This window comes from Cygnus atratus, chromosome 2 (assembly GCF_013377495.2).
Source record: "Cygnus atratus isolate AKBS03 ecotype Queensland, Australia chromosome 2, CAtr_DNAZoo_HiC_assembly, whole genome shotgun sequence".
NCBI lineage: Eukaryota > Metazoa > Chordata > Aves > Anseriformes > Anatidae > Cygnus > Cygnus atratus.
The window spans coordinates 119,666,971-119,680,187 of NC_066363.1; the positions used below are offsets into that span (position 1 = coordinate 119,666,971).

A 13,217-nucleotide genomic window follows, 5' to 3' on the forward strand; every position below is an offset into this window, starting at 1 on the left:
GAAGGCGGCGGCGAAGGGGGGAGCGGGCTGAGCGCGGCTCGCCGCAGGCAGGCGGCGCTGCGGGCGCGGTCGGCGCGGAGGAGCCGCCCGCGGGCGCGGGGCGCGGAGCAGGGGCCGCGGGGAGCGGCGGGGCCGCGGCGGAGGGCGGGAGGCAGGAGGCAGGGGGGAGGAGGAGGAGGAGCAGGGGGAGGCGCGGGATAAAGGAGCGCCCGGCGCTCCCGCTCGCTCTCCGGCGGGGCCGAGGGAGGCATCATGGCCGCGAAGTCGGACGGGCGGCGGAAGATGAAGAAGGGCGGCGAGGTGGCGTTCACGCCGCTGCAGAACTCGGAGCACTCGGGCTCCGTGCAGGCGCTGGCCCCGGGGCTGCCCGCCGGCTCCGGGCCGGGCGGCGGCAGCGACGACGACGAGGCGCCCGGGGGCGGCTGCTGCGGCGGCGGCGGCGGCGGGGACGGCTCGGGCGGCGGCTCCCGCTGCTGCTGCTGCTGCTGCTGCTGCGGCGGCGGCAGAGGAGGAGACGGCGGCGGGGGCGGCGGCGGAGGCTCGCGGGGCTCGGGCGGGGGCTCGTCCTCGCTGTGCCTGCGGCTGGGCAGGGAGCAGCGGCGCTACTCGCTCTGGGACTGCCTCTGGATCCTGGCCGCCCTGGCCGTGTACTTCGCGGACGTGGGCACCGACATCTGGCTGGCGGTCGACTACTACCTGCGGGGCCAGCGCTGGTGGTTCGGGCTCACGCTCTTCTTCGTGCTGCTGGGCTCCCTCTCCGTGCAGGTCTTCAGCTTCCGCTGGTTCGCGCACGACTTCAGCACGGAGGACAGCACCGCAGCCGCTGCCGCCGCCGGGCACTGCCCCGGGGCCGAGAGCAAGCTGCTGGTGAGCAGCAGCTCGGCGGCCGCGGACATCGACGCCGCCCGGCCCTGTACGCCGCAGCGGCAGGCGTCCACCGCCAGCAAGAGCAACGCCACCAACAGCAGCAGCAGCGGCAGCAGCAACGCCGCCGGCAGCGGCCCCGCCGGCAACCGCGGCGGCAGGTCGGCGTCGTGCGCCTTCTGCGTCTGGCTCCTGCAGTCGCTTGTCCACATCCTGCAGCTCGGGCAGGTCTGGAGGTGAGCAGGAGCCGGGAGGGGGGCCGGGAAGGGGGCGGGAGAGCGGTCGGAGGCTGCCGGGGGTCCCTCCTGGGGCGTCCCGCCCCGTCGGGGGGCGCCGCGCCCGGCTGCAGCCCCTGGGCGCCGGGACCCGTCGGAAGGTCCCGGGGAGCCCGTGCGAGGAGTTAGTGAAGAAAGAAGGGGAAAGGGGGAGCATCCCGACACTATCCAGCCTCTGCGGCGTGCGTGGCCGCCGGCCGGGAACTTCACTGGCAGCAGCGAGGAGTTTCGGGAAGCGCCCGTGCAACCCCCCCGGTGCGGGGTCTTGGCACGGTGTGAGTGGGCAAATGCTCTGCTCTGCATCCGCTCCTTGCCAAGAATATGTGTTTGTACATATGGGATGTAGCAGAGAACGCCTCCTCCATCAAACTTTTGAGCCGCTGCCGGCAAAAGCGCTCGCAAGCAATGGTGTGTGCTTCACCGAAAGGGTGTGCTCAGGTGGGCTGTGGAGGGCGCCTGCTGCAAAGGGAGATGACATCATAGTTTGCAAAAGTAATGCTTTCCTGGGTTTTAAGCACACTTCCAGTGAAGAATTTTATGGAGAGCAAACGCCCTGAAAATACATTTCGTGCTGCCCAAGCAGGGCAAAGTTCAGCGTGTGTAGTGTATTAGGAGTTGAAGTTTCCATCTGGGATTGGGGCAGACAGGTGCTGCGTTGTGCTACTCATCCAGCAGGGCAGGGCACTCAAGCAACAGTTGAAAGCACTTTGGGGGTTTCTCGTTCAATGGGTGGAAAGGAAATACCTCAAGTTTGCTTTGGAAACCCTGCTATTTCAGAATTATTTCATTAGAGAGTTTAATTCGTTGTTACTCTAAACTTCTCTCCCTTGGGTTCTTAATCTCATTCGTAATCCCCGATGTGGTCAGGGACTGTCTTTTACTCTGTGTTCATGCAGCTCAGCTCTGTTTGTGGCCTTTAAGCATCAAGGATCACAAGTGCTACAAGGTAATAGACTGAAGACCTTGGGGTGCCATAGCTGTCATCCACATTCGAGATTCTACTCGAATAATTTTCTATGTAGAATTTTCTATGCTTGTGAAACTGACTTGAAGTTACTAGTGTGCTTGTTATAAGGTATGGCACAACTGGACTGGAAAAGGGATTTCTAAATGAAAAGCGATGCTTTGTTCTAGATCTTGCATGCTTGTAAGCTCTTGTATGCTCTACCTCCATGGCTGAACCCAAGATAAATTTAGGGCTTGCTGAATGAGATGGCTTTTATGTAATGTTTAGTGCCAGTTCTCTAGAGACAGAAGGGTAGATATAATGGCTCAAGTTGTACATACAAATTCATGTCAATATTTGTCTGCATAAAAGATAGAGTGTGTGACATGCTGAGTGACACAGAAGAGAGTTTAACAACTCACGTCATGACTCTGTGTTGGAAAACACAAAGAGAAGGGGGTTGGGTGGAGCAGGGTGTGATCAGCAGTATTGTACAGCAGTTCTGCCAGAGGAGGTGCCTGGGATTTACAGCTCTCCAGCTGCTTGCTTTTTGGTGAAGCGCAATCTCTTTTAATATAAGATTTGCTCCTTTCAAGACTACCTAGTCCTTTGTATTTAAAGCTAGCTGAGCTTCTTTTAATCATGTATAGCTTTTCTTCATGTTTATGTGCAGTAGCATAAGACTACCAGAATATTAAATTGACAAGGCATGTTAGGACATTATTTATGTTTTAGCCTGTTATGCTCTTTATCTTTTTCTTCTTTCAGTGAAATGGAGACATAGAATTGTTTTTCTGTCAGTAATTTAGCAGTGCTTGTGTTTGTTGTCTTTTCAAAAATGTACAAATTATGTGGTCAATTGTATGCAGTCTTGCATATCAGTGCATCATAATTAATTAAAGTGACTTCATTTTAATTCCCTGGGTATATCCCTCATAAGGGAGATCCTTAGCAGCCATCTGAAACCAATAATAAGTATCAAAAAGGAGAGGTCATCTCAATCCCCGAGAAACTCTGTGTTTAAATGAGGACTCAGAATTAGCATGATTTGTGGAAAGTAATTCTGATTTTCTGGAAAATGGAGCGTACACGATTTGTAGTCCGAAACTTCTTCTCCACAGTGTCACATCTGCACTGCCCTGAGCAAACAGCCCCATGAGAGTTTAGGCTGAAGGAAGATCAAGTGTATTTAGTCGCACGTGTAACTCCTCTGACATAGCTAAACAGACCTTGGTGGCTGTGTTAGCATCACAGTCCGCACAGGTGAGAAAAGCCCTGTTTTGCTTTGCTCTGTGCCCCGCTCTGTGTGTTTTCTCTCAGCTCTCAGTTTTCGCTTCTCTTTCTTTTTTTCTGTTGGCCTTGGTTAAATCTCTTCTATACCTATATTTAAGTTTCCTAGTGCTTATTGCATTGGATTAAACACAAGTGATGAATGACAGTGATATTTCTGTCATTTCTCTGTTGACAAAAGCCCTAGGTATGAGAACTGAGGTTTGGGTGTTTGGTAGTTTTGCATGTGGGTAAGGATATCAAGGTGTGTGAAGAGAGGTTTGTTTGTGCCTTGTTGTGAACATGGGTGCTCACTCTAGCTTTATTCAGCCTTCATTGTCCCCTGTCTCCTCTTAAAGTATTGAATCAATTCTTGAAGTATTCAATTTCCTTTCATTTGTTTAAATGCCAAAGATTTGGGGGGAGTTGTGTCAACAATTTATTTAAGGAGGCCATCCTGAGGAGCACTGGGCACACATGGCAATCCCAGTGTCCTTGGATTAAAAAAAAATAGTTCAAAAATGTGTTTTTAGTTATTAGTTCTGTAGGCTGACTTTTAACAACTCCAATGCTTTTCCCCATTTTGCATTCGAGATTAATTTTTGTTTACAAACGTATTGAAAGCTGGATCATTGAAAATGATTGTGTGTTAATTTTAACTAAAATGTGCTAATGGGAAATGAATGAAGTCTTTAATGCGGCATGGAACAATACTGTAAGTAGGCAATCTAAAATTATTAAAACAAATTTCTGGTAGAGTGTAAAGAAGGGGAACTGCAGGAACAGCTAAGCTGCAAATCAGTTCTGAATAAAAGAGGGTCTTTTTCCTTTTGAAATTGGTATAATTTTTCCCTCTCAAATCATAGAATACCGAATTCTTCCATTTTGAAGAATAAGCACATAAATACCTTTTTTAAAATTTTCTTTTCAGGGGTGTTGGATATCCACAGACTTCCTGAGAACACTGTCCCTCAGTTAAAATTCCAGTGGAGTCTCTGAGGATTTGCTTGCCACAGCTGAGTGCAGACACAAGGCCTTTGTGGGAAGCTAATTTTGTAATAAAATATGATCACCGATGAGTTTTTCTGGTTTTTGAAAATGCATTGTGCCTTCAGAGGTAGATACAGATACATTCCTTACCCATACTTTCAGCGTGTTCTGCTTTTCACCAATATATGGCCATGAAAGCCACATTGTGGAGCCCTGTTCTCCCCAAAATGTAAAGAGAGATGTGGCTTTTTATTAGCAGACTCTAGGGAGTACAAAAAAGATACAACGCACAGGGTCTTTGTATTCCATTGTAAGGAAGTGAATGCTTTAATATCCCTCCCCAATTTATAGTCTGTAAGGACTTTGTGGATGTATGTGGGCCGGTAGGATTCAGATAAACTATTGGCCTTTGAGCCTGACATGAAAGAATGTAGACACTGCCCTTGAGCATCCCTTTGATACACTGAGCTTCCTAGGCTTAGCCCTGGCTTTCAGATCTTGCAGTGGATAACAGGACATGGTGACTGGATGCAAGAGATAATAGCATTCATTTGGTGTTTTCAGAGACAGGTGGTTTCCTTGAGAGCTTTTTTTTTTTTTTTTCTTTTTTTCCCACCTGGATGAGATTCCACTGGTCTGGCCGGGGGTTTAGGGGGCCATGAGTTGTGGAAACTGGGCAGACAAGAGGAGGATACTGGAGGAGTCAATGGTGCTCCTCTTGTGCTGTCTGGGAAGCAAGAAGTAGGTCTCCGAGACAACTTTGTACCTTGAAGGGGAATGGTGTGAGCAGGCTGCCTAGGTACTCAGAGTGCTCAGAGGTTGTCATTTAGTCTGAAAGGCTGCAGTCAAAGTGCCTGAGAGGCAACTGTCAAGTTTCTGTAGCCGACAAGGCCAGAGGAAGGGTGAATCATTGGAAAGAGGAGGACTTTAAATTGCCCTTTAAATTTATTTCTGGGTAGATGAGATGATAGTGAGATGGCTAAGTATATCCCTGTCGACAGAATGAGGGTTTTTGGCTGAAATTTTCTAGCTGTGTGGGAACCCACACAGAGGAGGAGGAAGATAAGCCAGCTTAATCACTGACCCTTGCAGGTGTCGCTTGTTTGGGGCAGTTTATTCCAAAGTGGGTCTGGTTCCCTGGATCATAGAATCACAGAATGGCTTGGGTTGGAAGGGACATTACAGAACATCTAGTTGCATCCCCCCTTCCATGGGGAGGGATGCCACCCACTAGATCAGGTTGCCCGGGGCCTCGTCCAACGTTAAACACCTCCAGAGATGGGGCATCCACAGCTTCTCTGGGCAACCTGTGCCGGTGCTTCACCACCCTCCCTTTAGGAGTGAAGAATTTCCTCCTAAAATTTCCTCCTCAGAAGTGCCCTGCATTGTGCATCCTCCTCTGCTCTCAGTTCTGCCTAAATATCTGCACCATCTTCATCTACAGCTATATTTGTTTATGTGTAATTTTAATAAATCGTTATCTTTGTTCTCCTTCATGGTTCTTATTTGGAAGAAAAAACTAACCAACCAAACAAACAAACCACGTTGCAGTAGGGCTGTAGGTGTGACGCTGGATTCTGGAAGCAGGGAGGAACCAGTTCCTCTGGTACCCTGTGATGGCATTTTTCACAGAGTGGGATCATTTGCTAAAGAAATTTCATTATCTGCACTCATAAGCTTCACCTCTACAATCAGCTGATGCTTTTACAATTTCAAAATAATAAGGGAAATGGTGGCTGCATGATTCATGAGAAGTCCTTACAACTTTCTCAGGTGCTCACTATTAATGACTGGGCCCTTAAGCTGGAACTGTGAACAGGTAGTTCAAATTAGGAAAAATATCGTTAGATTTTACATCAACCCACCTCCACCCTCATATAGACTTTTTTTTTTTCACTTTTTCTCTATCATGTAGTTTTGACACTTTTGTTCAGTAGTAACGTAGGAGCTTGATGTAGTTAGATGGTCAATAATTCCAGCTGCCATTGGGCTTCACACTGAGATGTGATAATATCTCAATCTGACACTGGCTTTTCTAACTGTTTTGAAATCTGTCAGATAATTTGTCACATTGAGTCCAAATTTATGAGTCATAGCCATTTCCTAGATAAGATTATTGCATATCCTCCCCATCTGTGTCTTAGTAAAGTGAAATGCTACCACTCAGCAATACCATATTTCTTTTATTGAGTTACTGCAGTTCTTGACTGAAAGTCCTGCTGTCTAACTATTTTGCTTGCTGAGTCTTTAGGATTCGGGAAAGGTGATGGACTGTCAGAAATAGGAATTAAGGTTTTTGTTATTTTCATTTTTCTGGAAACCAGGAGTAGAAGGTGCAGACTGCTTTCTAGGTGGCCTAACTACATTTAAAGTTTCACTAATACATGGAGCAGTATAAATATTTCATTCCTTTTTTTTTATTATTTTTTATTTTTTTTCCCCAAAGTCAGTGATATGCAGATGAAGGCTGTGCCTTTCATATATATATATATATATATATTTTTTTTTTTGAAACACAATTGTGAAGCTTTACTTACCATGTTCTTAAAAATCTCTTACAAGTCTGCATACAAATCAGATTTGGTATTCAGTTTATTCTAATAACCTAAGCTACATGTAAAAGATGCTGATGTACTTTAGAAGAAAGATACTCTGCTTTAATAATTAACAAGGGTTCTCTCTATAGAGAATATTTATCACTTACATAAGTTTTTGGATTTTCAAAGGACTGCTTAGGCACTAAAATTTCTGATTGCTCAGTTGGCTTAGTAGGTGAACCAATATTTTGTACAGAGGATGCTTTCTAGCAACTTACAGATGAGAATAATTTATATTTGGCTTTTTCCAAAGAAGTGGAAAATCTATAACATTTTAAGGTTAGTGCTCCAGAGGATTTCCTGTCACTATGTGTAGATGCTGTTCTAGAGTTCTCTACTGAAATGCAGGAATGTCTGTATACACATGCCATGAATTCAAAGAAATGTGTCATGTTATAATTTGTTCTTAGATGTTGTAATCTTGCAGAAAATTCCTGTAACCAGATGAACTTTTCTGGCTAAAATTTCCTCCTGTTTAACTTGCATTAGGGAATATATTTAGTGCTGAAAGGTCCAAATCCCCTTGGAAAAGAAAGAATGAGGAACATCACAGTCATCCTGCCCCATATCTTCAGGTTATTTATGTTGTAGCCCACCTTGTCCAGAACAGTACTCTCAGTCAGCTGGGTTAGTCCTTAATATTTGTCCATAAAGACTGACTTGCCTACAAACATACAAAAGTTCTAGTAAAATTAAAATGAAATCAATATCTATGTCACTTAACAATAGTAGCTTGTTCTCCCATCTCTCTCTTCCAATTAAGTAGCTTTTCATATACTGTGGGTTAATCACAACAGTGACTTAGTTTCAAGTAAACAGCTTGTTTAGGAGGGATTTATTGTACACTGACAAAATCAATAGTTCTTTTGCTTACATTTCAAGGTACAGTAGACATCTATGGTTGCTAAAGATATGTTTACAAAGTAGTGCCATTTTTGTCCATTTTAGCACAACTGTCAGTTGTATACATTGTGTCAAGAAGACATATAGGAGTGGAAGTGTCAAACAGTCTATAAAAAGAACATTTTTTTTGTTGTTTGTTTGTTTTGTTTAAGTGAAAGGAGGCTGATATGAAAGAGAGCATGAGAGAATTGAGGGAGCATACAAAAGGAGATGAAATGTTATGAAAAGGCACAGGAATACCAGTTACTCCTTGTATGCTTTTTACCTAACTCCAGCTTATTTTCCTTCAACCACTGACCAAATAGAGACCATCTGAATAATTTTTAAAGTGATTGCATGAGGTACTGGAGAAGAAGTCAGCAAATAAGAAGAGTTATGTGGCTGGACAAACTCACAGAGAAAATGTTAGATGCAATTTTAACTCCAATTGCAGCCAGTAGTCATCTGAACAACAATAAATACAAATGTGCGGTACCAGTTTGACATCAGTTTACTGCAAAGAGAGTACCCTTACGTAAGTTTTTGTAAATTTTAGAATTAAGAACAAATAGGCCTTGGGCATATATTTTTCCAAGAGATTTTACTTGAATTTCCTGACAGCCATAACCTGAATTAGCATCTACCTGTGATCTCTGATTGTTGAAGTGATTCCTTATCACTCTTCCTCTCATTTTGTTTCCCTCCTGGAATGGCTGAAAAGAGTAATAAGGTATTTTTTTTCCCCAGATAAAATATTTGCCATACTACATTGTTATTTCCACTACTTTTCCTTTGCTACAACATGTTTGTGCTGTTCAATATGTTCATGGTATAAGATTTGTGTGGTGAGCTATATAAATCTTCTTGATTGGCAGAGCTCATCAGTGGGGGTGGTTAATGCTATCAGTTACGAATGATTTGGTATCACGATTTGGAGCAAATGGAATGAGACTGTTTTGTGGGGTGTTTTCAGAGGAAGTTTGGCAGTCAATGATGTGGCAACAAAAGTAACTTCTTGTTCTTCTAAAATTGGAAGGCGTGACTTAGGAAAGACTAATGTACCAAGGACCAGTACCTGCTGCTTCAGAGAAAGATGCAGATGTTTTACCATGAATAAAAAGTGAATTAACCTACGGATGGAAGAATGCTTTTCCTTATCCCTGTCAGCTGCTATCTATCAGATTGATTTCTGTCCTTAAGAATGAAGGTTAGCGGTGCCACAGTTTGCTACATTACTCACTGTAATGGGATGTTTTCATGTAAACATCTAAATCTATTCTAGGGTCCTGCCAACTTTTTTCAGAGTAGTGTTCTTCTGTCTGTTGTGCCTAGGATCAGTTCCGGCAGGTCCAAAGAGATTACCTTGTAACAGTGAGCTCCAGACTTCAGTTCTCTATAGAGAGCCATATAACCTTACACTGAAAGCTTTCAAGTGTACATGCAGAGAAAAGAATAGGAAGACACTGGACACATTTTCGTGGTTTAATATTGGTTAGTGTGAAACAATCAGCTTTGTCATAATAATTGTGTTGTCTTTTTTATCTTAAAGAAGGGTATGGGCGGAGTTGTGTCGCTTCTTATTTTTCATCAGCCCTAACCTTTATATTCTCACTTTGTATGGAAATCCTTCTGTGAACCAGATCTAAAAGAGGACTTGTCACTGCAAAGCAGAATTTAGATGTTCTTTCAGGCAATAGACCTGAAAATATGATCTAGAAAATTGGGCTCAGCAGCCTTGTTAGGAAGTTCCTTGAAGAACTTAACTACAATGGACCATAACCTTTGACTTCAAAGAGTCCTTGAGGCTTGTATTTCTGCATTTTGGCTGTGCCCAAATTGCCCCAGTACACACAGCTTGAGTTCCTGTTTCTCATTTAAGCCCCTTGCAAACCAGGAACTAGGCTGAGTGGCACTGAAATCCCTTAGTGCATCCAGTTGTCAAGCATTGTTTAAACCTTCTTTAAGAGCATTGATGAGCTCAGATCCCTGACAAGCATCACCAAATCTGCCTTATTTCAAAGTAGTACTGGAGAAATGTCCCTTGTGATTAGAGTATTTGTTCAGGTTTCAGGAGATCTGAGCCCACTGCCCTTTCCAGTTGTGAGGGCTCAGATCCTGTCTGCCAGAATGCCCTCTCTACTGAGGCTTGGGAGAGACTGGATGGGGACATTTACTCTTCTTTGCACTGGAGCTGCATCATCATGCTGACAGAAATGTAACACTCATGAGGCCAGAGAGGAAGAGCACAGTTCTGTGACCTAATACTTAAGGCCCTCAAATGGGACCAAATACAGATTTCCCTGTCTTTATTTTTGGCTTAATTGATTTTAGTTGCCCACCTTTTAACCTTCTCTCTTTCTTATCCTAAATGTCTATGCTGACAGTATTTCTGTTTGCAAACATTCATCTTGCATGTATAGCATAGCCACAAACAAGATCATTGTAGATATCCATTTGAAAAATACCTGACTAGCTTGTAGGAGCAGCTCTAGACAATTGAAATAGGCTGAGACAGAAGGATTGGTATATTCATTTTTTTCATCAACCTTTCTCTGTCATATACAGTCAACCTTAGAAAAAAGAGAAAAGGCATTTTTTGATGTGTCACTCCGTAGCTGTTTCATCCTTTTTGACTGTGGTCTCGTGCAAAAGTAAATTAGACAGATATTTAAAAATGCTTAAGTCCCTGGTTCTTGCTCTGAGTTTCTTAAAAATGGATTTTATTTTTTTTAGTTGATTTTTCTTAATGTAAAAAGCACAGTTTTGTGCCTGAAATAACACCTGAGCAATTCTGTGTCTTAGTTTCCCAACTTCTTGTCTCCCAACTCACCAGAAGCTCCACAGCAAGTAGAACCCAAATTTTCAGTATGCATCATTTTGGTTGCATTTTTTTTCACCTATCTAAATTTCAGAAATGGAAAACTATATCTCAATATTACTTTCACTGAAGTGATGTTTATTATCACTTTATTTTTTTTCTTAATGGGGGGAGGAGATTTAACGTGCTTCAAATTGGCAGTCAAAAGTAGTCTATACTTCTGAAATTATTCCTTAGTCTTTTAATATATATTTATTAATATAGTTGCTATATGGATATTTTGAAGCTTAATATTTATACAATATGTTGAGGTACTCATGGAAAATGATCTAGGTGAAAACAATTCAAAATAAATTATCTTTTCAATTAAAAGTAAAAAGTTAATATTCAGTTAAAAGATGCTTTAAGTTAAACATGTTCAAAACCTGAACAACTCTCCATAATGGACATCATCAGGGCATTTAAGCAAAAAATTAATATTTTAAGGATTTCTTTCCCCAAAGATTTGTACTTATTAAACCCATAATATGCTAAGTGATGTAAAAAAATCCTGTCCTTCACCCTCTTTTCTTAACTTACCCACTTTTGCTGCTGTAAGTTAGCTCATCACCTCATCTCTTATACTGTTTTCATTATCTGTTAGTCTGCTTTTTAAACTGGATCCAATATGCTAAGTTAAAAAAGGGCCTGGTAAGAAGTGCTGGGACTTTTTTTGAGCATAGAGAGGATGCTAGGATCAACTTCAGTCCAAAGCTTCCAAGCACCGGACATTTCCGCTTCAAAAACAGTGACATGTGTGGGTGACAGCAGACAAATGAGGTGAGTGTAGATCTCATTACCTTTCTGGTAATAATGGTGGAAACCTACATTTAATGTGGAATTATTGGAAAAAGCATAACTGTATACAGAGTTCATAGTATATTAAACAAAGATGTTCTGTAAGTAAAGACTGGGCAATTAAAGAAGATTTACCTAAGTAAAGCCAAATACAGTGCAGAGAATAATTAATGTGGCTGAGATAACTCAATAATAATGGCTTTGAACTTTTACAATAGTGCATTAATGCATGTGTCAGAAGGAGGGATTGCATTTACAATCAACATCCATTTGTTAGGACTTTTTTACCACATAGGTTAATTAAGTACTTGTGATGACAGAATATGAAGATTACCTTACTGAACTAAGGGCTGTGCTTGGTCCTTAAGTATGCCATTCATTATTTTTCGTGTACCTAAAAATAAATTTTTTTAGATATGTGTTTTTTCTATAACCAGTCCTTATTCTGAAAATGTCACTTCTGTGGCAGAGCAATGCCATTAATAGTCAAATTGACTTAGAGAATTAATTAGCTATTGGCTTTTTTTGCCTGCATGACTGCTCTGGAGGGCCGTTGGAAAAACTAGCAGTTTTAACACAAGCTACTCCACTGTCAGTTCCTAGGCTTTTCCCTGAAGAGAGAAGCAGAGCATGAAAGCTGAGGAGCTGAGAAGCTCAGAGGAGCTCTAGATAAAACGGACCTGTTCCTTTGCCGGATAGGAGCTGTTATGTAGGTGCTGACAGGGGAGTTGGACTTGTTTTATGAGTGTGTGGTGGTTTTAACTTCACCAAAAAGTCTCTCTAGAGGGAGCAACTAGTCTCATGACCAAGCTGTGATTTGGGTCATGGGAGGTTCTTCGTGTGGGACTTACTTCAGACAGTTCAGGGCAGGTCTTTAATCCTTGTGTCTCCTTTTCTCTTCCTGTGCAATGTATTAATGGTTTCCAGTCTCACCTGTGCTGGTAAGGTAATAAGCTCTTTGGAGGAAGGATTTCTTTCCATTCCTTCAGAAACTTCGTAGCACAGCAGAAGGCTGATATTATTTGGAGTTTTGGGGGTACTTCTGTAAAGCAAGTAATGAGCAGTTGCTACTCCTTGTGGTTTAAGAACATGCTCAAAATAGAGTGGTGTTTCTGAACAGGTGTCTTTCTCAACTCCTCTTAAGTCAATTCCAGAGCTGGACTCAGTCCTTCTCCTTTAGTATGGCTATTCCTACATGTCCTATCTCTTTATTATGTAGTCTGTGGATTCTCCCAAGGAAGCCAGCCCCTTCTGTGATAACAGCCAGCACTTTTCTACAGGGTTCGTATCTTTTAATAGGACAGGTACCAGACCTGTAGTATGTCCTGCTGCTGCAGAGTTCATATTAATAAGCTTTTATCAATGTTATTTGCAGTGTTTTACAGATGAGCAATTTCTGTGAAAAAAATGAGGCGATACATGCACATCTTTATATTTATGAGATATCAAATGATCTGACTGACTTCCTTTAAGTGTAGAAAGTATTGGATGGGAAGAACATCTTGAAAAAATGTTGACTGTCAGCTAAATTACGATTAAGTATATTTCAGTAATGACATAAAAGTGTTCCTAATGGATACTCTAAGTAAGAAATAGACATGAATTACAAGGAAGAGTATACTGTTTAAAATTTTTGTATCTAATGCTAATTCTTAAAGGATCCTTTTAAATTTCCATAAAACAATTCACTGAGCTTTGAAACAATTGGAGTTTAAATTACCAGCTTGTATTAACACAGG

The 13,217-nt window shown here is 42.7% G+C and overlaps 1 protein-coding gene across 1 annotated transcript in view; it reads left to right on the plus strand.

The window, feature by feature from the left end:
* The first annotated feature begins 252 nt into the window (after window positions 1–252).
* The window catches only part of XKR4 (XK related 4), a 218,314-nt gene continuing 205,349 nt past the window's right edge, over window positions 253–13,217 (plus strand). The window contains exon 1 of the mRNA XM_035553251.1: window positions 253–1,100. Coding sequence (XP_035409144.1) covers window positions 253–1,100 — 848 coding nt within the window. The remainder of the gene's footprint in view (window positions 1,101–13,217) is intronic.